The sequence below is a fragment of the Hypanus sabinus genome, chromosome 3 (assembly GCF_030144855.1).
Source record: "Hypanus sabinus isolate sHypSab1 chromosome 3, sHypSab1.hap1, whole genome shotgun sequence".
NCBI classification, from domain to species: domain Eukaryota; kingdom Metazoa; phylum Chordata; class Chondrichthyes; order Myliobatiformes; family Dasyatidae; genus Hypanus; species Hypanus sabinus.
This window is the reverse complement of record NC_082708.1, coordinates 25810574-25836501: the sequence shown is the minus strand read 5'-3', so window position 1 is coordinate 25836501 and position 25928 is coordinate 25810574. Positions and strand designations below refer to the sequence as shown.

At 39.4% G+C, this 25928-nt stretch overlaps 1 protein-coding gene across 7 annotated transcripts in view; it reads left to right on the top strand.

Moving 5' to 3' along the window:
- The window catches only part of LOC132391113 (inositol polyphosphate-4-phosphatase type I A), a 238540-nt gene that overhangs the window by 136220 nt on the left and 76392 nt on the right, over positions 1-25928 (top strand). For all 7 annotated transcript variants that reach the window (XM_059963892.1, XM_059963893.1, XM_059963896.1 and 4 more), the window contains 8 exons: positions 5203-5360; positions 6975-7149; positions 9724-9768; positions 13906-14024; positions 15900-16016; positions 22588-22667; positions 23493-23604; positions 24629-24719. In XM_059963892.1, the coding sequence (XP_059819875.1) occupies positions 7047-7149; positions 9724-9768; positions 13906-14024; positions 15900-16016; positions 22588-22667; positions 23493-23604; positions 24629-24719 (667 nt within the window). In that variant the 5' untranslated portion in view covers positions 5203-5360; positions 6975-7046. The remainder of the gene's footprint in view (positions 1-5202; positions 5361-6974; positions 7150-9723; positions 9769-13905; positions 14025-15899; positions 16017-22587; positions 22668-23492; positions 23605-24628; positions 24720-25928) is intronic.

Here is a 25928-nt window from a genome sequence, read left to right as displayed (position 1 = left end):
CATTTTACGGGTCATGGAAATCGCCATGATTGTACACGTGAAACTCGCAGCCATCGATCAGGAGCTCCTCCAGCTCCCCCACAAAAAAAAAAGAAAGAAAATATATTAGTGAAGAAAAAAAAAGAAAATAATTAATGTCTCTACTCCCAATTAATACTCAATTATTTTTGTTTTCTTTACAAATGTCCGTCAAGTTCAACCTTATTTCAGTTTTCATCATTAGTCCACTTCATTTCTATAATTCTTTACTCCTCTTCGTGGACATCAGGTAATTCTTGTACAAATTTCTCCGCTTTCCGGTAGTCAACGAAAAATCTTCTTTCTTCGTTATCCAGGAAAATGATCAGTTTTGCTGGATAGCTCAATAAAAATTTATAGCCCTTTTCCCATAAAGATTTTTTCACTGGATTAAATTCCTTCCGCCTCTTCAGAAGATCGTAACTTATGTCTGGATAAAAAAAACTCTTTTCCCTTCTATTATCAATGGCCTATTTCTCTTTTTAGCACCTTGAGCAGCTGCCTTTAAGATCATTTCTTTATCTTGATACCTTCAGCATTTTATCAAAATTGATCTTGGATTTTGATCTTGTTGAGGTCTTGGTCTTTAAGCTCCGTGTGCTCTTTCAATTTCAATTACTTGGCTTCCTTCTTTTGTTTCCAAAATTTTCGGAATCCATTCTTGAAAGAATTCTATTGGATTTTCTCCCTCTGTACCTTCCATAAGACCAACAATTTTAATATTATTTAGTCTACTAGAGTTTTCAAGCGCATCTATTTTTTCCAACATCCGTTTTCTTTCTATTGTCCAGGCAAGATTATTGTCTTCTATCTTATCTATTATTTCAGTGTTTTCTTCAACTTTTACTTCCATCTCTTTAACTTTATTATCCATCTTCTTTTGTTTTTCCACCACATTATCGAGTGTATTCTGCATCCTTCTTATATCTGTTCTTATAGCTTTTAATTCATTCATCGTATATATCAGGATATCTCTTATGTCTCCTTTAATCTCTTCCTTCTTTTCCTCTTCTTCATTCTCTATTTCCCAAAGAGTCTGATTCCACTTCTGATTCATTTCCAGCCATAGTTGGGATTTGTAGTTTTGTTAATATCTGTTCATGCATACTTGTTTCTTCGCGCATGCCTTGTTCTTGCCATTTCTTCTTGGAGACCGCTGACTTTGCTGCAACTTCCTGTCCCGCATCATCAGAAGTGCCATGCACTTCGCCAGGAGGAAATCCAACTTGAGTCTGAGGCTTCGCCGAGACGGTTAAGCCTTTCTCCCCGCCGATTTGCGCAGTCTTCAAATTAGTAGCATTCTTCTGTTTCGGTTTAGGAGCCATATCCAAAAATAATCCTGAGTTACTTATAAATAGTTTCTAGTAGGTATTTATTAATTCTTCTTCATTTAAACCCTATTTCATTACTTTTTACGAGGGAGTTGGATTCCCAACGTCTCGACCTTACGTCATCACGTGACGTCTTTTTGTGGTCTTCCACTGTCTTTGATTTATTCAAATCCACTCACTTGTAGACTGTCGGTCCTTCTGACCAACAAAGGTAAGAGGAAAGCCTCCAATCTGACGACACAAACTTAGAAACATAGAAAACCTACAGCACAATACAGGCCTTTCGGCCCAGGAAGTTGTGCTGATCATGTCCCTACCTTAGAAATTACTAGGGTTACCTATGGTCCTCTATTTTTCTAAGCCCCATGTACCTATCCAAAAGTCTCTTAAAAGACCCTATCATTTCTGCCTCCACACACAGCCCATTGCACACACTCACCACTCTCTGCGTAAAAAAAAACAACTACTTACCCCTGACATCTCCTCTATACCTACTCCAAGCACTTTAAACCTGTGCCCTCTTGTGGCAACCATTTCAGTCCTGGGAAAAAGTCTCTGACTATCCACACGACCAATGCCTTTCATCATCTTATGGACCTCTATCACCTGAGGTCACCTCTCATCCTCCATTGCTCCAAGGAGAAAAGGCCAAGTTCTTTCAACCTGTTTTCAAAAGGAATGCTCCCCAATCCAGGCAACATCTTTGTAAATCTCCTCTGCACCCTTTCTATGGCTTCCACATCCTTACTGTAGTGAGGCGACCAGAACTAAGCACAGTACTCCAAGTGGGGTCTGACCAGGGTCCTGTATAGCTGCAACTTTTAAGCACGCTCATCAAAACTATCATTAAAATCTAGAACCTCAATTTCTCCAACCTATGGTAATTACTTTCTCATCCCCTTCTCCTTTTCCATTCCCTATTCTAGCTCCACTCTTACCTCTTCTCTTCTCCTCATCTGTCCATCACCTCTATCTGGTGCCTATTCTCTCCCCCCCCCCCCCCCTTCCATGGTCTACTCTTCTCTCCAATCAAATTCCTCCTTTTTTAGCCCTTTAGCTTTTCCACCCATCACTTCATCCCCTCCCCCACCTACCTACCTTCGCCCTCAACTGGTTTCACTATCGCCGTCCAGCTTTGTACTTTCTTCCCTCCTCCCACTTATTATTCTGGGTCTTCCCCCTTCCTTTCCTGTACTGATGAAGTGCTCGGTCCGAATCATTGACTGTTTAATCCCCTCCAAGGGTACTGCATCACCTCCAGTATTTTATGGCTGCTACTCTTTATTTCACATAGTTTGTGGTTGCTAGGGTGGTGACTAAGTGTGTTTCTTCTCTCTTTATAACTGAAGATAGGACACTTGGTTGTGCTCACAGAAGAGCTCACAAACTGAGAAACTTTTAAATAGCTTTTTGAACATACAGGCAAGATAGATGTTGATACATTTTAGATAATAGGATAATTTGTAAATAAATTTTATATAAGGAGCTGAGGGATTAACGAATTTGGAAAGTATGTTAATGAGCTGTTCAAATTTTTCATGTGTCATTCTTCATGCACTAAAGAATACAGATGTCACTATGGAAGACAGGAAAGAGAAAATATTAGGAATTTTAATTTCAACCTGGAGGTTGAACTAACTCATTTTTCTGTCATGAGTTATTATTTAATTTCCTTTTTGATGCCAAAATTGAAACTCTCTGACATTTTCCCTAATTTAGTTTTATGGCATAGTGGCTGGAATTGTTTGGTATACTCTGCCCCCCCGTGGTGTTTTTTGTTAGGAGGTGGTTTGAATTGTGCTTTTGAAGGGAAACTAATTTCAGTAATTTATCTTTGGGTAAGATCTCCATGAAATTACTGATTGAGAAGAAATAGGTCAAGTAAGTCATTCCAAATGGCATAAGGGTTTTTTTTTTGCATTGGTTAGATATGAAAGCTCTATTACAAGGAAGTTGTGTGTGCAAGAAAAGCAAAATAAGGCTCTTCTTGTCATGTGAAAATACGTAGGTAATTGTATATTTTTTTCATTCAATTGCACATTTACTTCTGTTTAGAGATCCTTATAGTTTATCTTTAGAGTTTTCCCCTCACATTTGTCAAAAACAAGGCTCCCCCTCCATGCAGTGAAGCCAAAGTATTTTGCACTCAAGTTTCAAAAGCAAAGTTACATCATTGTTTTGTGAGTACAATGCTTGCTGAAAATTGTAAGATAAAACCACAAAACAAGAGTACTTTTGCAATACAGTCAAACTTCCAAACGATCTCAATGTCCTTTTGCAATCTCCACTGCAGTCTACCTTTTCTGTCCTGCTTGCCACCAAAAAATTCCAAGCTGTTAATGCATTTGCTGTCCATTTTTATTTTATGTGGGAAGAAATACATTTGAATACCTGGTTTATGACATACAGATAAAATGGAGGTCACTTTTTTGAAGAATAATGGAGAGTAGATTTTAATTTTTTAAAAAGGTCCTAGAAAAATAAATGTATACAGAGAAACAAGAGACTGCAGTTTCTAGAAAACTGCAGCAAGACACAAACATCTGTAGCAACTCCGCAGGCCAGGTAACATCTACAGGTGAAATGGATAGTTGACGTTTTGGATAGGGACTGGAAGGAATAGATCCCTGTCTGTCCTCTTTCTTTAGTCATGAGAAGGGTCTCGACCCAACCTGTTATCAGTCCAATTCCTTTCATAGATGCTGTCTGACCTACGGAGTTCCTTGAACTTTTAGTGTGTTGTTCTAAAATATACAGAACTTGATTTAATGTGTAATGCTGGTTCAAAGTTTAAACTTCAAAGTAAAATTTATTATCAAAGTACATATATGTCACCACATACAACCTTGAAAATCTTTTTCCTGTGAGCATACTTAGCAGATCTATAGAACAGTAATTGTAAACAGGATCAATGGGAGAGCAAGAGCATAGAAGACAATGATCTGTACAAATGCAGATATAAATAAATAGCAATAAGTAATGAGAGCATGAAATAACAAGATAAGGTGTACTTAAAGTGACTCCATTGGTTGTGGGAATATCTCAGTAGATGAGTGTAGTTATGCTCTTGTTCAGGAGTCTGATGGTTGATGAGTAGTAACTGTTCTTGAACTTGGTGGTGCAAATCCTGAGGCATTTGTACCTTCTACTTGATGGCAGTAGCGAGAAAAGAGCATGGCCTGGGTGGTGAGAATCTTTGATGATGGATGCTGCTTTCCTAAGGCAATGTTTCATGTAGACGTGCTCAATGGTTGGGAGGGTTAGCCTTGATCTTGATGCTGTATCAGTTTGTGAGAAGATCCAGAGTAAATAAATAAAACAATTTTCTAGCATATGAATAACTGTCCTGTGTTGTAATTTTTGTCATTTTCCATAGTTGCATTTAATTAGTTAACACACAAAACTGGTGGTCTATGAATATTCTGTTCCCCATTCTGGCCCCTTCCCTCTTCACACCTGCCTTTCATCTCCCACTGTGTCCCCTTCTCCTCTTTCTCCTGTGGTCCACTCTTCTCTCCTATCAGATTCCTTTCTCTCCAGCCCATTACCTTTCCCACCCACCAGGTTTCATCTATCACCTTCTAGCTATCCTCCTTCCACTCCCTGCACCTTTTTATTCTGGCACCTTCCTCCTTCATGATGAAGGGTCTCAGCCAAAAATGTTGACTCTTCATTCATTTCCATAGATGCTCTTGCTAAGTTCCTCCAGCATTTTGTATGTGTTGCTTTAGATTTCTAGCATCTGCAGATTTTTTATGTCTGTCCATGTCTGACCTTTTGATTAGTCAGGTATTTATTGATTGATTCATTCTGATCTCATTGCTACAGTTTAATTAAATGTTTTCTGCACTAGGTATCCTTTGGGCCAAGTTACCAGTGCTATGTAAGAGGACAGTAGATGCATGTTTCTTTTCTCCTTGGACTCCTTTTGGTGAAGACCGACTTGGGTTTGTTGTGTGGCTATTTACCGGTGTGAACTTGCATATTGTACTTCAGTGCTGACATTCATGGGTATGCAATTTTGAAGAATATTTTAATAAATCTACATTCCAAGATAGCATGTAATTAAAATCCCAAGATATGGTGATTTCCTCTAATAATAACATTCATTCCTGGGGTTTTTGCTCAGTCAGTATTATGAATTATTAATGAAGGGTGATAGCAATGGGGTGTTAAGTTATTTCATTTCCTAGATTTAAATGTTACTTATTTAGCAAAAAGTGTGATCTCAATCACAGTTAATATAAAGCTCATAATATTGTATGAAATTGAACTGTATTAAAATCATGTCAGAGAAATTAAAAATAATTTTATATAGAATTATTGTTATTATTTTTCTCACCCCAGCGCTCCATTTGATACCATTTTTCAAATAATGCCATTAACATTTCTCTTGCATTTCTTGTTTATAACTACTTGTTTGCTTTTCAGAAAGTACAAGAGAAATGACCATTGTTCTTACCATCTCTTTGTCAATAGTACCTTTATTTTTCTTTTTCATTTTTAACAACTTTCTCCCCCCTTCCTTCCCACCCACCCATTGGTCTTATTTACGGCCAGAAGGCAGGAGAATGGGGTTGAGAGGGATAATAAATCAGCTGTGATGGAATGGTGAAGCAGACTAAATGGGCAGAATGGCCTAAATCTGCTCCTATGCTTATGGTCTTTTTACCACTCTTAGGGAAAAGAAATGAAACTTCAGCTGCTTCTCACTGATCATGTCAGAAAACCCCTCTTGTTAACCCCTCTTCCTCAGTCCAAAACAAACAAAAAAAAATACCCTTGGATGAAACCATAATGCAAACCAGAATTGCTGCTGAGATTCTGTTCTGGAATGAGGTTCATACAACCTCAGTTTTATGGCTATTGACCCAATTGAGTAATTCTATCTAACATGTAAGACCCTAATGTGGATAGTTGCCTCCAACATTGTTATAACAAATCCTCTACCTGTTGGATTTTAGTACAATATTAAGTCATAAACTGGAAATATTTCTATAGACAGCAGAGTTGGTAACTGGAGGACAGAGATTTAAAATAATTGTAGAATGAATTGGAAGAAATCTTATACAAGCAGAGCAATCTGTATTAGGCAAGTTAGTAAAATCACTTCTATATCTGAAAAGAAAAGATGTGCAGGGCTATGGGAAAAGAATAAAGGTACAAGGTTAATTGGATAGTTCTTTCAAATAATCATTTTATGAGCTGAAACACTTAATGCACTATCTGGTTTGTAACTCCAAATCAGAACACACAAATTGATTCTGTGTTGCAGATTTGAAAATGCAAGGTAGTTTTACTTTAAGGTAAAGTGCTACTGCTGTTAGAATTTCCAAAATAATGGTTGTCATCTCCTGAGACCTCTCAATCCTGGTGGTCCACTTTCTCATGGACTTTAAGAGCTGCTTGCTGGAGAGTGTCTGGAGTTTTTTCATTAAGTCAATATGCTATCTATGATGAAAATGACTATTTCCTCGAGAATAATTTGCAAGGATTATTCTTACTGACATTCTTCAGAGACCAGATACCAAAAGAGCCATACAGTAAAGGAAAGTAGTTATCACACTGCTTGTCTGGTTATGATTGAAAATTCTAAACCTTTAAATGTTCTTTGTTGTTCATTAGGAACCTGTGACTTGAGCTTTGGAAGAAATTAGAAGACTAGTAGAAGGAAAGAAAGATAATACTCATGAAAAAATGTCAACAAATGAGCAAAGTCCTCGGCACAATAAGGCCAGGACCATGCAACGAGCTTCAACGTTTGATCTGTCTTCAGATATGTTAAGTTTATCATTGGCAGGTAAGTTTTCCATAGTGTAAATATGCAACTTATTGGCTTGAGCTCTCTTTAAATTACAGATTCATCCACAGCCAGAACACATGCTTGCAAAGGCTTCTCAGAATCTTTCATATTTCAGTCAAGTTTTTCCTCATTTTTAAAAATTCCAGTAACCAGAAACTTGGCTGTCCGACCTTTCCACATAAGATCAGCTATTCATTCCAAATATTAGTCCAATGAACCTTATCCAAATTGCTTCTAACACATTAACCTCCTTTCTTAAATAAGAAGACCAAACAACAGTACTCCTGGATCGGAAAAAGCTGTAGACAGTCCTAAACTCAGTCAGTTCCATCATTGGCTTCCCCAGCATCCAGCACACCTTTAAAAGGCAATGCTTCAAAAAGGTGGCATCAGTTAATAAGGACCCCCATCACACTTCACCTGTGAGTCGGCTGGTGTGGTATACTGCGTCCGGTGCTCCCGGTGTGGCCTTTTATATATTGGCGAGACCCGACGCAGACTGGGAGACCGTTTCGCTGAACACCTACGCTCTGTCCGCCAGGAAAAGCAGGATCTCCCAGTGACCACACATTTTAATCCCATGTCCCATTCCCATTCTGATATGTCTATCCATGGCCTCCTCTATTGTCAAAATGAATCCAAACTCAGGTTGGAGGAACAACACCTTATATACCGGCTGGGTAGCCTCCAACCTGATGGCATGAACATTGACTTCTCTAACTTCTGTTAATGCCCCTCCTCCCCTTCTTACCCCATCCCTGACATATTTAGTTGTTTGCCTGTTCTCCATCTTCCTCTGGTGCTTCCCCCCCAACCCTTTCTTTCTCCTGAGGCCTCCAGTCCCATGATCCTTTCCCTTCTCCAGCTCTTAGCTTCATCCCACCCCCTCCGGTCTACTCCTATCATTTCGCATTTCCCCTTCCCCCTCTACTTTCAAATCTCTTACTATCTTTCCCTTCGGTTAGTCCTGACGAAGGGTCTCGGCCCGAAACGTCGACATCGCTTCTCCCTATAGATGCTGCCTAGCCTGCTGTGTTCTACCAGCATTTTGTGTGTGTTGTTGTTTGAATTTCCAGCATCTGCAGATTTCCTCGTGTTTGCAATGCCCTCTTCTTATTACTTTCATCATGAAGGAGGTACAGGAGTCTGAAGACACACACTCACCATTTCAGGAACAGCTTCTTCCCCTCTGCTGTCAGATTTCTGAATGGGCAATGAACCCATGAATGCTATCTCACAATTCTTTCCCCTTTGTTTTTGCACTATTTATTTCATTTATTTTTATGTATATACTTATTGCAATTTATAGCTGTTTATTATTATGTATTGCAATGTACTGCTGCTGAGAAACAACAAATTTAATGACATACAGTATGCCAGTGATATCAACCTGATTCTGATTCTGGACTCACCAGTGCTTGGCATGAAGATCTACTTTTGTTTTCAGTTCCACCTGAAAACAAACAACATTGTGTTAACTTTCCAGATTGTTAGCTGTACCTACTTACTTGTAAATCATTCACCAGATCTCCTCTACACAGCACTGCAAACCCCAAACAATTAGATAACGTGTCCTTTTATTGGTCCTGCCAAAATGGGCATATTCCTACATTATGCTCAATTTCCCACTTGTATGTACTACCTCCTTATGTCGTCTTTGTAACTAACTTTTCTACCTATCTTTGTGTTATCAGCAATTTTGGCAATAATATCTTTCATCTCTTTATATAAATTGTGTAGAGTTGAAGCTAAGTGAATGTTCCTGTAAGAACAAGAAAATTACTATTTTCACAATCACTACCTTTTCAGTTAACTTGCTTTTTACTTCTCCATTTATAACAATTAGTTTGCAGCCTGTTTGACCTTTGATTTGCTTCATAAAGTTTTAATTAGTTCACTTCATTTTCTCCTCAAAATAGATAGCCTACCTGCCAAAGTACCCTTATTTTCTGTCTTTATTTTGCATTTTTCAGCAAGGAAGTGAAACAATGAGGTAACTCTGCTGTTCAGATTGAGATTTATTAACAAGAACCCAGAATCAAGCATGAATGGTTGAGATTTGTTTGTCCCAGTACAGAAAATATTTATCTCATTACTGCTTAGTGCAATGCCAATTCTTTGACGGTTTTAATTTGGTTAGAGTATAACAAAGTAATAATAAGAATAATATGACAATGCTGATTCGTTCATGTTTTTTTTAAAATTTTAGTTCACTGTGATTATGCTCTTTCCTGTGTAAGCTTCAGTAATACGCCTGGTTGCTCTAATGAACAAACAAGTCTGGTCAGTGCTTTGTAATTGCACACCAGAGGAAAGTATAAACTTATTAAAGGTGTAATTCCAGAATTACCTTAAAGTCGATTTCCTCCAATTTAAGTCCAGTACATCATCATAATTATAAATTGTATTTCTGATTCAATTTCAGATTCAGTAACCCTTGGTAGTATATGATACTTATAAACTTGGTTTTATGATTGTTTTGAATTTGAAGGATCTGGATATTTAACCTGATAATATGCTATATTCGCCAGCATTCTGAAGATCTAACCTACTGACAAAACTGTTTTCCAGCTAACAGCCAGGATCCAGATGAGCCTATTTTGGAATTTAGTTTAGGTGAGTATTAGACAATTGTTTCATTACTTGTTTCCTCTCAATTTATTTGGTTGTTCAGTTCTTGTTAGACATATATCTTCTATATAGAAAAGAATGGTTGACTGTACACGATTGTTATTCAGTGACTCTAACATTGATTCGTATTTGTTAGACAAAGGTTTTGATGAGATGTGCAAGCAGCTAACTGGAGTTTGGGTGCAAACTGGCTGTATTTTGATTTATAGAAGACTTCTGGACAATATATAGAAATTTATAGAAGACAACCTGACCACATCTGCACCAGGTGCATCTAGCTGCAAATCCTTAGGGACCACGTTAGAACTGGGGATGCAGCTCAATGACCTACATCTGGTCAGGGAGAGTTAGGAGGTGATAGAGAGGAGCTATAGGCAAGTAGTATGGGGCCTGGGGAGACAGTTAAGTGGGTAATAGTCAGGAGAGGGAAAGGCAAGAAGCAGATGCTAGAGAGTATCCCTTAACAATAAGTATTCCTGTTTGAGTATTGTTGGGTGAGTCGGCCTACCTGGGGGGAGCAACAGTGGTCACGCCTCTGGCACAGAGTCTGGCCCTGTGGCTCAGAGGGGTAGGGAAAGGAAGAGGATGGCAGCAGTGATAGAGGACTCTATAGTTAGGGGGTCAGACAGGTGATTCTGTGGATGCAGGAAAGAAATGTGGATGGTAATTTGATTCCCAGGTGTCAGGGTCCGGGCTGTTTCTGATCACGTCCACGATATCTTGAAGTGGGAAGGAGAACAGCCAGAGGTCATGGTACATATTAGTACCAATGAAATAGGTAGGAAAAGGGAGGAGGTCCTGAAAACAGACTACAGGGAATTAGGAGGGAAGTTGAGAAGTAGGATGTCAAAGATAGTAATCTCAGGATTACTGCCTGTGCCACATGACAGTGAGTATGGGAATAGATTGAGGTGGAGGGATAAGGGATTGGAGCAGGGGGCAGAGATCCAGATTGCTGGATCATTAGGACCTCTTCTGGAACATGAGTGACCTGTATAAAAAGGACGGGTTGCATTTGAATCTGAGGGGAACCAATATCCTGGTGGGGAGGTTTGCAAAGGCTACTGGGGACAATTTAAACTAGAATTGCTGGGGGATGGGAACTGAACTGAAGTGATGGAGGGAAGGGAGGTTGGCTCAAAAATAGAGAAAGCGTGGAGACAGTGCGAAAGGGAGGATAGGCAGGTGATAGGGAAGGGACATGCTCAGACCGATGGTTTGAGATGGATCTATTTTAATGCGAGGAGTATTATGAATAAAACGGATGAGCTTAGAGTGTGGATCAGCACTTGGAGCACTTGTATTGTGGCCACTACAGAGACTTGGATGGTGCAGGAGCAGGAGTGGCTACTTCAAGTGTCAGGCTTTAGGTGTTTTAGAAAGGACAGGGAGGGAGGCAAAAGAGGTGGAGGCATGGCACTGTTGATCAGAGATAGTGTCACAGCTGCAGTAAAGGTATACACCATGGAAGGATTGTCTACGGAGGGTGGAGGTTAGGAACAGGAAGGGGTCAATAACTTTACTGGGTGCTTTTTATAGGCCGCCTAATAGTAACAGGGATATCGAGGAGCAGATAGGGAAACAGATCCTGGAAAGGTGTAATAATAACAGAGTTGTCGTGATGGGAGATTTTAATTTCCCAAATAACTGTTGGCATCAGAGTGAGGGGTTTAGATGGGGTGAAGTTTGTTAGGTGTGTTCAGAAAGGTTTCTTGACACAATATGTAGATAAACCTACAAGAGGAAAGGCTGTACTTGATCTGGTATTGGGAAATGAATCTGGTCAGGTGTCAGGTCTCTCAGTGGGAGAGCATTTTGGAGATAGTGAACACAATTCTCTCTCCTTTATCATAGCATTGAAGAGGGATAGGAACAGACAAGTTAGGAAATCGTTTAATTGGAGTAAGGGAAAATATGACGCTATCAGGCAGGAATTTGGAAGCATACATTGGAAACAGATGTTCTCAGGGAAACATATGGAAGAAATGTGGTAAATATTCAAGGGATATTTGCATGAGGTTCTGCGTAGATACGTTCCAATGAGACAGGGTAAGGATGGTAGGGTACAGGAACCGTGGTGTACAAAGACTGTTGTAACTCTAGTCAAGAAGAAAAGAGCTTACAAAAAACTAGGTAATGATAGAAGGTTATAAGTCTAGCAGGAAGGAGCTTAAGAAGGAAATTAGGAGAGCCAGAAGGGGCCATGAGAAGGCCTTGATGGGCAGGATTAAGGAAAACCCCCAAGGCACTCTACAAGTATGTGAAGAGCAAGAGGATAAGACAAGAGAGAATAGGTCCAATCAAGTGTGACAGTGGGAAAAGTGCGTATGGAACTGGAGGAAATGGCAGAGGTACTTAATGAATACTTTGCTTCAGTATTCACTATGGAAAAGGATCTTGGCGATTGTAGGGATGACTTGCAGCAGACTGACAAGCTTGAGAATGTAGATATTAAGAAAGAGGATGTGCTGGAGCTTTTGGAAAGCATCAAGTTGGATAAGTCACTGGGACCGGATGAGATGTACCCCGGCTACTGTGGGAGGCGAGAGAAGAGATTGCTGAGCCTCTGACAATGATCTTTGGATCATCAATGAGGACGGGAGAGGTTCTGGAGGATTGGAGGGCTGTGGATGTTGTTCCCTTATTCAAGAAAGGGAGTAGAGATAGCCCTTGAAATTATAGACCAGTGAGTCTTATTTCAGTTGTTGGTAAGTTGATGGAAAAGATCCCGAGAGGCAGGATTTATGAACATTTATGATTTATGGATTTTAGCAAGGCATTTGATAAGGTACCCCATGCAAGGCTTACTGAGAAAATAATGAGGCATGGGATCCAAGGGGACATTGCTTTGTGAATCAAGAACTGGCCTGCCCACAGAAGGCAAAGAGTGGTTATAGACAGGTCTTATTCTGCATGGAGGCTGGTGACCAGTGGTGTGCCTCAGGGATCTGTTCTGGGACCCCTACTCTGTGATTTTTTACAAATCACCTAGATGAAGAATTAGATAGGTTAGTAAATTTGTTGATGACACAAAGGTTGGGGGTGTTGTGGATAGTGTGGAGAGCTGTCAGAGGTTACAGTGGGACATTGATAAGATGCAAAATTGGGCTGAGAAGTGGCAGATGGAGTTCAACCCAGATAAGTGTTAGGTTGTTCATTTTGGTAGGTCAAATATGATGGCAGAATATAGTATTAATGGTAAGACTCTTGGCAGTGTGGAGGATCAGGGGAATCTTGGGGTCTGAGTTCATAGGACACTCAAAGCTGCTATGCAGGTTGACTCTATGGTTAAGAAGGCATCCGGTGCATTGGCCTTCATCAACCGTGAGATTGAGTTTAAGAGCCAACAGGTAATGTTGCAGCTATATAGGACCCTGGTCAGACCCCACTTGGAGTACTGTGCTCAGTTCTGGTCGCCTCACTACTGGAAGGACGTGGAAATCATAGAAGAGGTGCAAGGGAGATTTACAAGGATGTTGCCTGGATTGGGGAGCATGCCTTATGAGAATAGGTTGAGTGAACTCGGCCTTTTCACCTTGGAGCAACGAAGAGTGAGAGGGAACCTTACAGAGGTGTACAAGATGATGAGAGGCATTGATTGTGTAGATAGTCAGAGGCTTTTTCCCAGGGTTGAAATGGCTAGCATGAGAGGGCATAGTTTTAAGGTGCTTGAAAGTAGGTACAGAGGAGATGTCAGGGGTAAGTTTTTTTACGTAGAGAGTGGTGAATGCGTGGAATGGGCTGCCGGTGGCAGTGGTGGAGGTGGAAATAATAGGGTCTTTTTAGAGACGCTTGAAAAAGCTTAGAAAAATAGAGGGCTATGAGTAAGCCTAGGTAATTCTAAGGTAAGGACCTGTTCGACACAGCTGTGTGACAGAAGGCCCTGTATTGTGCTGTGGGTTTTCTATGTTTTCTTTGTTTCTAGTATCTACTATGAAATATACATTACATATTTAGAACATGCCAGTTTAAAAACGTTTAGCAAATAATTGTTCTGCGATATTTTCAAATGGATGTTTGGCTACTATCGTTTCACTAGTACGGTAAACATGTAAATCTTTAACAAATTCACTGTTGCTTGAATAGTAATTAAATAGTTTCTGCTTGTTTGCATTCAAATAGCATGCAGTGAGTTGATCACTCCCTCCTTGGACCGGAAGCCAAATAGTTTTGTTGCAGTAAGCGTGACAACCCCTCCGCAAGCTTTCTGGACAAAGCACGTACAAACTGAGATAATAGAGGTAAGTTTCCCCCAATAAATCATGGAAGGCAAAGCCACTAAGCTTCGATTGGTATCATACAATTCACTGATTCCCCATGTAAACCAAGGCAAAATTTGTCTGTGGCTTCTGTTGTGTTCCTGAACTTGAGTTTCTGATCCGTCAATTCAATTTCCACTAATCTGCTCCCAAATGTCTCCCGGGATCCTCATGTTTGCTGATATTTTGAACTGTACTGTGGACATTCATCCCAAAACACAGCTGCCTGTAACAACTTTCTGACTGTTAAATTGCCTCTAATCATCAGAGATATTTAAAAGCTATTGAGATAGATTAAGTAAGACAACAAAGAATTACTCAAAAATATTGTTAATTAAATAGGCAATAAAACATGATTCAGCAATTAAGTATAAAATAAGCAAATAATTGATTTGAGGTTGGCATTCTTATGATAAAAGTGCTGATGGACTCTGAGCCTAGCAATGGTATGGACAGTTGAATACACTGCATTAGACCTTCAGGACATCTTGGACCTCTGTTTAGCTACACATACAAGAGAATTTAAGAGTTTTTGAAGAACAAGTGGTTGTTCGCAAACCATTCCCCTTAAATACATCATGTTTCATGTTGTCATCAATTACTGTCTTTAAGAAATTAGATCTGAATTCTTGAATTTTGAGATGGCCTCTTTTACAAATTATTCCTAGTTTTGAACGCAATGAACATCTATTTCTACCCTTTCCATCTCCTTTCAAAATATTAAAGATGAACTTTCACCTTTGAAAGAAGCCACAAAATTTTATCTTCCTGATTATTTCAGCTTCTCCATTCTGGTGTCATCTATTTTTTTAAATATCCTTAAGAATTTGCACTTTTTTAGCCATTTTTCCCCTACTTGAACATGATTTTTTTAAATTTGTTTATTTCCCTGAGATATTTTGAAATCTCTTTGTACACAAGATGTACTTGGTGATTCAAGATAATCAGGGATATGTAATCGTGTGCTGAGATGAATTCCAGTATGCGTTTTTAGGGATAAATTATAATTGCACAGACCCTTTAATTCTATTTACATCCATCTCCATAATTCATCATCCCCATCCATATGAATGTTTTTGTTATTTCCAGATATGATTTATTCCATTGTTTCTCTTGTTGGTCTTACTTTTTCTGTGTTCCACAGGATGTTAACTGATAGATGATTTCTGTATTCTGTTCCCATGTGTTGTATTGATTCCCTGGGTCCAACTAGCAGTAGTGTAAATATTTTTCTTTATGGTCAAAACTTTTCAATGTTGACAACCCATTTCTCTGCAATGATCTCAAGAGCTAGACCCTCTGACATCATTGTACTTCGCACTGCTTTTTCCTTCAACATTGCTGACTCTGTTTACAACCGTCTCTGTTCCAAGCTGTGTAACTAACCTGCCTAAATCCCATTTTTTTGCCACCTTGACTTCCATGAAACCCACATCTTTAGCAAAATTTTAGTTGCTGATATTATCTCTCTTGATCAGACTTACTTTATGATTGACTGCAGCTTTGAAGTGTTTCTGGATGCTTTCAGATTTTAAAATCAAAATGCAAATACAAGTTATTTCAAATTACATAAACAGTCAAGAGAATTATAAATTTAAGATGGTACAAATAAACATATAACAATTACATACATTATAAAAATGTTGTTACTCAGCAGATGATGAACAGTTATCATACAAGATTGAGATGTTAGGCTGAGGTATAATTAAGAAGAACACACTTTGGTTATGTATGGGCAAAATCGTTTCCAAACTGAATACAGCCCTTTCACTTTTTTAATAAGCTATCTTGTGCTCTTTTGTGCTCTTCAAGATTTTATTTTTCAGATTCAATGGTTTTTCTTTTCTCTTCTCACAGGGTACCAACAATCCCATTTTTCTAAGCAGTGTTGCGTTTTTCCAGGATTCCCTCATTAATCAAATGACACAAATGAAACTTTCAGTGTATGATGTCAAGGACAGATCTCAGGGAACTGTAAGTGCTACAGTATTTACCTTGGTATGAAATGAAATTTTGTTAATATACTGTTAAAAAAATGTGTAAGTCAGATCAAGCAAGATCAGAGTTGCAGTACATTCGTCAGTTTTATGTCTGTGAATTGTATCTATTCACTGACAAAGAAAGATGGCAGTGCCTCTACTTCCTTCAAAATTTGCGAAGGTTCATCATGACATCTAAAACTTTGGCAAACTTCAATAGTTGAGAGGTGGAGAGAATATAGAACGGCTGCTTCAGTGCCTGGATGGAAATACCAATGCACTTGAACAGAAAATCCTAAAAAAAGTAGTGGATATGGCCCAGTTCATCACAAATAAAGCCATCCCCACCATTGAGCACATCACGGAGCATTGTTGCAGAAAAGCAGCATCCATCATCAGGAACCCCTAGCACCCTGGACATGCTCTATTCTCGCTGCTGCCATCAGGAAGAAAGTACAGCAGCCTCAGGACTCACAGCACTAGGTTCAGGAACAGTTATTGCCCTTCAATCATCAGGCTCTTGAACCAAAGGGAATAACTTCATTCAACTCCACTTATCCCATCACTGAACTGTTCCCACAATCTAGGGGCGCACTTTCAAGGACCTTCATCATTTAGCTCATGTTTTCGGTTTTTATTGTTTCTTTATTTATTATTATTATTTCTCTGAATCAGAATATATAATATCATCAGGATATGTCATGAAAGTTATTGTTTTTGAAGCAGCAATACAATACAATGCATAATAAAAACTGTAAATTACAATATATATTGGACGTGTGTGCATATGTGTGTGTGTATATATATGTGTGTGTGTGTGTGTATATATACATATAACACAAGTACACATTTATTTATTTAAATAAGTAGTGAGGTAGTGTTCATGAATTTGATGTCCATTCAGAAATCGGATGGCAGAGGGAAGAAGCTGTTCCTGAATCATTGAATGTGTGTCTTCAGGCTTTCAGGCTTCTGTACCTCCTTCCTGACAGTAGCAATGAGAAGAGGACACATCCTAGGTTATGAGAGTCCTTAATGTGGTTGCTGCTTTGTTGAGGCATCACTCTTTGAAGATGTCTGGATTCTACAGAGGCTAGTGCCCATGATGGAGCTGACTAACTTTCTTAATGCTGCTTTCAATCCTGTGTAGAAGCTCCCTCATACCAGGCAATGCTGCAACCAGTTAGAATGCTCTCCACGATATAGCTGTAGAAATTTGCAAGTCACTTTGCTGACATAGGAAATCTCCTCAAAATCTTAATGAAATTTAGCCACTATTGTGCGTTCTCTGTAACTACATCAGTATACTGGCCCCAGGATAGTTCCTCAAAGATGTTGATACCTAGGAACTTGGTCATCCTTTCCACTTCTGGTCCCTCAATAAAGACTAGTATGTGTTCCCTTGTCTTACCCTTTCTGAAATCCACAAGCATTTCTTTGGTCTTCCTGATGTTGAAGATAAGGCTGTTGCTGTGACACCTATCAACTAACTGATATATCTTGCTCCTGTACGCCTTCTCATCACCATCTGAAATTCTGCCAACAATAGTAGTGTCACTAGCAAATTTATAGATGGCATTTTAACTGTGCCTTGTCACACAGTCATCAGTACAGAGTAGAGGAGTGGGCGAAGCACACATCCTTGAGGTGTGCCAGTGTTGATTGTCAGCAAAGCGGAGATGTTATTTCCAATTTGCACAGACTGGTCTTCTGGGAAAAAGTCAAGGTTCCAATTGTGGGGGAGGTACAAATGTCCAGGTTTTGGAGCTTTTCGAACCAGATGACTTGGACATGTGGTCTGGATGGAAGACAACCACCTTCCAAAGATGATATTCTTTTCCAAGCTGGCACATGGCACCAGAAAGCAGGGAGGTCCCACAAGTGCTATAAAGACTGCATGGAAGTGTCCTAGAAAGCATGCAACATCCCTGTGACTGGTTGGGAGGCCTTGGCCAAAGACTACAACACCTGGCAGTCTATGAAGGCACCAGCATATTTGAAGAGCAGCGGCTGAAGGACCTCAATCAAAAGTGCCAGGGCTGCAAGGAGAGACAACCTGACCCATCATTGGTTGTAAAATCTGCACTTCCCCATTCAGTTTCCTCTCTTATCAGAGGCATCACTGATGTCATCGTCATCCCCGACAGACTTCAGAGAAGATGCTGAGCTGTAGTCAATAAGCAACATCTTGACGTATTACTAATGTCCAAGTGATACAAGGCCGCATGAAGAGCCAATGAGATCACATCTGCTGTAGATCTATTGTGGTGATAGGAAAGTTGCAGTGGGTCCAGGTCCTTGCTGAGGCAAGAGTTAATGCTAGCCATAACCAACCTCTCAAAGCACTTCATCACTGTAGATGTGAGTGCTATTCAGCAATAGATGCTAAGGCAGCTCGCCCTGCTCTTTTGGGCACTGGTATATCTGTTACCCTTTTGAAGCAGGTGAGAAATTCCGACTGTAGCAATGAGATATTGAAAATATCTTCAAATACACCCATCAGTTGGTTGGCACGGGTTTTCTGAGCCAGGTAATCCAATGTGAGGGTTCACCCCCTTGAAAGGTAATCTGACATCGGCCTTTGAGACACAGGATCACCGGATACTGCAGGGATCCTCATAGCTGTAGTTTTATTCTCCTTTTCAAAGTGAGCATAAAAGGTGTTGAGCTCATTCATGGTGTTAAGTTTCATTTTGTAAGAAGTAAGGGCCTGCAAACCATGTGAGAATTGTTGTGCATCTGATTCTGCCTCCACCTTGTTCAGAATTGCTCCTTTACCCTTGGGATAGACCTCAGTAAGTTATACTGGTCTTGTATAGTTCTGGATCAGACCAGACTTGAATGCAACAGATCTAGTTCTCAGCAGACTACAAGCCTCTTGGTTCATCCACAGCTTTTAGTTTGGGTATGTTCTTATAGGCACACACACGTCTAGACAGGTTTTAATGAACTCAGGGACAACTGTGGCGTACTCATTACACTTAAAGATGAATCGCTGAATACAGTCCAGTGCACTGATTCAAAGTAGTCCTGTGAGCACTCTTGTGCTTCCCTTGTACATGCCTTCCTGGTCCTTGCTACTGATGATGCAGTTTTCAGTCTCTGCCTTCACTCAGGGAGTAGAAGTACAGTCAAGTGATCAGACTTTCCAACGTGTGGCCGTGGGATTCTTTTTCTTTCTTTCCTTTTGTGTTTGTACAGTTTGTTGTCTTTTGCACACTGGTTGGTGCAGTCTTTCATTGATTCTGTTATGGTTATTGGATTTACTGAGCATGCCCACAAGGAAGTGAATCTAGGGTTGTATATCGTGACATATATATACATACACATACGTACTTTGATAATACATTTACTTTTAACTTTGAGCATGACTGTGCACCTTGTGCATAATGATCTTATATTTCCTGCTCAAACAAATGGAGTAAAGTTAGGAAATTTTCTTTGGAAACGTATTTATTCAACTGTGATTTAACATTGCGAAAAGAATATTTTCAGTGTTAACCTTTGCGGCTCAGTGATTAATGAGCTCATAAAGGATGGAGCTGGCAGGCCAGGGCTGTCAGAAGTTCATTTCCTTATTTGCTCTCAATGTATTTGCAAGTTGCAGCAGTGCAGTTGGGCTCAGTGCACTGAATTCAGGAGAGGCAAAATCAGGCAGTGATTATGTTCTTAATTACTAGCTTGACTGTAATTTTTGCTGTATACTTGAGTTTAACTTGTAATGTCAGTATAGTTTATAGTGTTCAAAGTAGATTTATTATCAAAGTACATAAATGTCACAACATACTATCTTGAGATTCATTTATTTGCAGGCATTCACAGCAAATACAAAGAAACACAATGGAATCAATGAAACACTGCACACAAGACAGATAAACAACCAATATGCAAAAGACAACAATCTGTACAAATACAAAAAGAAAAAAATAAACAAACTAATAATCAATAAATAAGCAATAAATATTGAGAACATGAGATTTAGAATCCTTGAAAGTGCGTCCATTGGTTGTGGGAACAGTTCACTGTTTGGGATGAGTGAAGTTATCCCCTCTGGTTCAAGAATCTGATGGTTGAGGGGTAATAACTGTTCCTGAACCTGGTGGCATGGGTCTTGAGGCTCCTGTACCTCCTTCCTCATGCAGCAATGAGAAGAGTGTTTATACATTAATAAAAAAAAACTTTTGGGGCTTCAAACTACTTATTTAAGGGAAAAAAAATGAAATCCTTATGAAGAATCAGATTATCAGGCAGGTGTGAAGGTACACGATGGTAGCTGTTGGGAAGGGGTGGCTGTGAGTTGTGAGATGGCTCTGAGAATTGAATATTTCATGTATCAAAGAGTGGCACTGTGGCCAGCATTAGAGCTGCTGCCTTACCGTGCTGGAGAGCTGGATTCACTTTTGAACTTGAGTGCTGCACAATATGGTTTGCATATTCTCCTTGTGATTGATTATTAGGTACTGACTTGGTGGGTTGAAGGGCTGTTTTTTTTTTGTGTCTGACATGATAATTGATTTTAACTTTGACATGTATGGTAATATTTTAAAAAGGCATTCAATTTCTTTGTAGGCATTTGTTTCCAGTAAACCAACCCCATGGGTGTTTACCTTTTCTTTCTGGAATATCCTCCAGAGCAACCTTTACTCAAAGCTTTCTCAAGCTCGCTTTTATCCAGAGCTGTTTTATTGTCTCAGTCACTTATCAACCTCCTATACATGCCATTTCCACGATGCCCTCTACATTGTTAGTAATTTTTATAAGCTTCTATAGCTCTGTGTCTGTAATCCAGGAGTAAGCCAGTAACATCCTCAGGCCCTGGTGAAGACATGTTGTTTCTTGCACAATTATGTTCAAAACTACCAAAGGCCAACCTAACAAATACTGAAGCAATGTTGTATATGAATTGGAAATTGGCCTTGAATCCCAACAATACTGCGTTGCACTTCTTTTCGGGCACACTGATAAATTGCCTCCCCTATAAAACTGAATATGATATTAGGTGCCAGACTCTAATTATGGGATTTTAGATCGAAAACCATTCAGCATAGCCACCAGCACAGTTTGGCCCATTATCTATTCATTCAGAAGAAGTACTGAAGTAGCATCCTTGGATTTAATGTCCATTCAGAAATCTGATGGCAGATGGGAAGAAACTGTTCCTGAAATTTTTGAGTGTGTGTCTTCAGGCCCCTGTACTACCTATTTGGAGGTAGCAATGAGAAGAGAGCATGTCCTGGATGATGGTGGTTCTTAGTGATGAAAGCTGCCTTTTGAAGGTGTCCTGGATGCTTGGGAGGCTAATGCCCATGATGGAGCTGGCTGAGTTAACAACTTTGCAGCTTTTTTTGATCCTTTGCAATGGCCCTTCCATACCAGATGGTGATGTAACCAGTTAGAATTCTCTCCATCATACATCTTTAGAAACCTGTGAGTGCCTTTGGTGACATGCCAAGTCTCCTTAAACTCATAATGAAATTTAGCCACTGTTGTGCCTTCTTTGTAATTGCATCAACATGTTGGGCCCAGGATTCCTCAGAGATGTTAACATCAGGAACTTGATCACCCTTTCTACTTCTGATACCTCGATGAGGACTGATGTGTGTTCCTTCCACTTTCTCTTTCTGAAGTCCACAATTGTTGGTCTTACTGAAGTTGAGTACAATGTTCTTGCTGGAACACCACTCAATCAGCTGATCTATCCCACTTCCATACGCCTCCTCATCGCTATCTGAAGTTCTGACGACAATAGTTGTATCTTGAGCAAAACACTAAAACTGCTGGTGGAACTCAGCAAGTCAGGTAGTATCAATGGAGGGGAATCAACAACTGACATTTTGGGCTGAGATGCTTCAACTGACTAGAAAGGAAAAAGAGAGAAGTCAGAATAAGAAGGTGGAGGGAGAGGAAGGAGAACAAGCTGGTAGGTTATAGATGAATCCAGGTGAATGGTAAAGTGGGTGTGAATAGGTTGATGAAGTAAGAAGCTGAAAGGTGATAGGCGGAAGAGGTAAAGAGCTGAAGAAGGAGAAAACTGAAGGTAAAGGAGATCCAGAGTGAATTGATGGGTAGGTGAGGAGAAGAGAAGGTTGAGAGGGTAACCAGAATGTAAGTGGTAAAAGGGACAAGGAAGGAAATGAGAGAAATTACTGGAAGCTAGAAAAATTGATGTTCTTGTCATCACGGTGGAGGCTACTGAGACAGAATATGCTGAGTTCCTCCAGTATTGTGTGTATGTGTGTAGCATTGCTGGCTGAGAGCTCCAAAGATCTGAGTTCAATCTTGACCTTGGGTGCTTAAGTACACTTTTTGTCTTGTGCCCTCTTCCTCCACCCCCCCATCCCACCCAAACCATGTGATTCTACTCAACCCCACTTGCATTCTCACCTACACACATCTCTCGTTCCCTCTGGTATTTTTTTAGACCAATCATTAAAATGTGGCTTGACTCAGCAGTAATATTTGAATGCTCATTTAGTATTCTTGTTAGTTTGAACCGAAATATTTTAATTTATTCCAAGCCGAGAGCTTGTACTACTTGCCTAATTAATATTTATCTTATTTTCTAGATGTATCTGTTGGGTTCTGCAACATATGTGGTAAAGGATTTGCTAAAGGAAAAGAATCACAGGTTGCACTTGACACTAAGGTCAGTAATGTGCATCTTATTAGACCTTAGTTAAATAGCTGTGCGATTTATAGGACTCCATAGAAGAGGAAGCGACTCTTGCTCCTTATATGTATCAGCTCAATTAAAACAGCTACTTTTTCCCTCTCCTATGTTATCCCCAGGACCTGCAACTCTTTGTCCTTCATTTTTTCTTTTTTTTTGCAAGTTGCTATCAAACATGCTTCCATTATATTTCAGGTACTATCTCTAAAGGTTTATATTCTGTGTCCAGTTTGGATTTTTTTTTTCCTTTTTGTTAGTTGCCTCAAATCTGGGTTCACCCAGTTATCAAGCCTTCAGCCAGAAGGTTTTACTAGATTGCATCTGCTTGTATTTGCTGCAGTTTAGAGGTATGAGTGAGGTCTTGATTGAGTGCTCTGGAAAAGATATTTCTTGTGGATGAATCTAGGACTTGGGGTCACTGTTTAAAATCAAGACAGATGAAGGTATATTTTTCTTTATAAGCTCAATTCCTCAAAGGATGACGGAGTCAGATACAGAGGCAGATAGATTCTTAAGGCGGCAGGATGAAAGGTTACAGAAGTTCAAACAGAATTGAGGTTATGGCGAGATCAGGTATGGTCTTAAATAATGGAGTAGGTTCAAGGGTGGTTACCAACTGCTGCATCAAATTCATATATTCAGAATATATCCAGCATAACAGTCAAAAATAAATAGGTGTGACCAGTCTTAACGAACTTTTAAACAAGTTAAAAGTTAATCTAGTTTGGCTTTCTGTTTCTCTCCTTCCTTTCTCCACCATGTAACTGTTGTTTCAATGCCAAATATATTTTATCCATATAGGTCTGCTGAAAATGAACGTGTGGGTAATATTACCGTAATAGCATGGCAGATGGAGGACAAAGTTGGAGACAAGATTCCTGTGAGCAGATCACCTGATACCATTAATGGAAGGGTAAATGTTCCAGATAATAGCATGACAATTTTAAAAAAATGATGCAACTGATTTTTGTTTTACAAATTAGTTTGTTTGTTAAGTATGATAAGGCAGTCATTAAGAAAACAAAGCTGAATTCTAAGACCATTGTTCCATTTAGCTGTGTACATCTTTAATAGTGGCTTTCCTAGCCCTGAAGACAGGCAGATTTAAAGAAATAATAATTTATTCACAAAATGGGTGTTTATTGGTTATCCCTCATTGCTTTGAAAAAGTGATAGTAAGCCACTGACTTGGCCTGCTGCAGTCTATGTATTGAAGGTATCTATGTATGTCTATGTATCTGTTAGCAGGAGAGTTTTGGAACATTTTTAAAATAAATGTAGCCTAGTCCCTTCCTTCAAGATTTTGAACAATGCTGTTCAGGGAAGCTTCATTGCATTCTGTGGCTAGTATGCACTTTAATCCTTTACTAATTTTAATTCCTTACTAATTATAAGCATTGATATTAAAGAAGTGAAGCTAACTAACTATTTTAATATATTAAAACTCCGAAGCAACTCGTGTCCATTCGCATTATATCTACTTTAAGAAAGACTGAAGAAATATGCATACAAAATGTTTATGTCCATCTTTGGGTTTCAGTGGCAAATAAGTAGTTTTGGGTATTGGAATTAATTTCACAGAAATAAAAACAGGAAATGTTAGAAAATACACAGCAAGCCAGGCAGCATTTATGACGAGAGAAATTTCTGACTTTTGTCAGAACTGAGAAATTTAGAAAATTGTTTTAAATTGAAGAGAATGGGAAACAGTGAGCAAAACAAAAAGAAATCTCTGGTAGGCTGAGGATCAAGAGAAAATAAATGACCTAGATTGATTATCATTGAGGAAGAGTAGTGAAGGCTTGTTAATGGCATTGTTATTCTCCATTGTAAGTACAGTTCAACCTTTAATGCTATTTGTAGATGGTAATGGGGAGAAAGTTTTAACTGTGAAAAACATTGTTGCTAACAACTTTTTCCCATGTATAACATTACAGACTGTATTGCCAGTTGATGAAAGCTTAACAGAATCGTTGAGTATTCGCTCAAAGCACTCTTCACTGAAGAAAGATGCACTATTAAAATCAGGTAAGTATATATTATTTAGAGATATGGTGATGAATTGATGCTTCCAGCCCAACAAGCTGCACAGCCCAGCAACTCACCTGTTTAATACTGTTCTAGTCACTAGGCACTTTACAACGAACTGTTTAATCTAATATCAAGTATATTTTTGGAGGAAACTCCTGCAGTCACAGGGAGAACATATTTACTCCTCACAGACAATGCCAGAATTAAATTCTGACTCCAATGCCCCGAGCTGTAATAACGTCATTCTAACCACTAAGCTACCACCGTGCCCAATCATGCTTTAGTTTGCAAGACTTGATGCCCTTCACCTGCCAGTGAAATTGTACATTTTATTTCATTTTGCTTAGATGTATATGGTTTTCCTAATTTCCAAACACAGAATGGGTGCCTTGTTGGTCTTTTTAAGTTTTAAATATTATGCTGGTGAGTAGGAATGGCGACTGTGTGGATAGGTATAACTCAAATGTCATCTATAAATTTGCTGAAAAATGCAACTGTTGTTGGTAGAGTCTGAGATGGAGATGAGAGGGTGTACAGGAGCGAGATATCCCAGCTATTTGAGTGGTGTTGCAGCAGCAATCTTGCACTCATTGTCAGTAAGACAGAAGAGCTGATTGTGGACTTCAGGAAGGGTAAGAAGAAGGAACACAAACCAATCCTCATAGAGGGATCAGAAGTGGAGAGAGTGAACAGTATAAAGTTCCTGGGTGTCAAAATCTCTGAGGATCTAACTTAGTCCCAACCTATCGATGCAGCTATAAAGAAGGCATGGCAGTGGCTATATTTCATCAGGAATTTAAAGAGATTTGGTTTGTCACCTAAAACACTCAAGCTTCTATAAATGTACCGTGGAGAGCATTCTAAAAGGCTGCATCACTGTCTGGTACAGTGAGGGTGGTGGGGGTGGGGGTGCTACTGCACAGGACCAAAACACACAAAGTTGTAAAATTAGTCAGCTCCATCTTAGGTACTAGCCTCCATAGTATCCAAGACATCTTCAAGGACCAGCGCCTCAGAAAGGCGGCGTCCATTATTAAGGACCCTCATTACCCAGGGCATACTCTCTTCTCATTGTTACCATCAGGAAGGAGGTACAGAAGCCTCAAAGCACACACTCAGAGATTCAGGAACAGATTCTTTCCCTCTGCCACATGATTCCTAAATTGAGACTGAACTCATGGACACTACCTCACTTTTTAAATATTT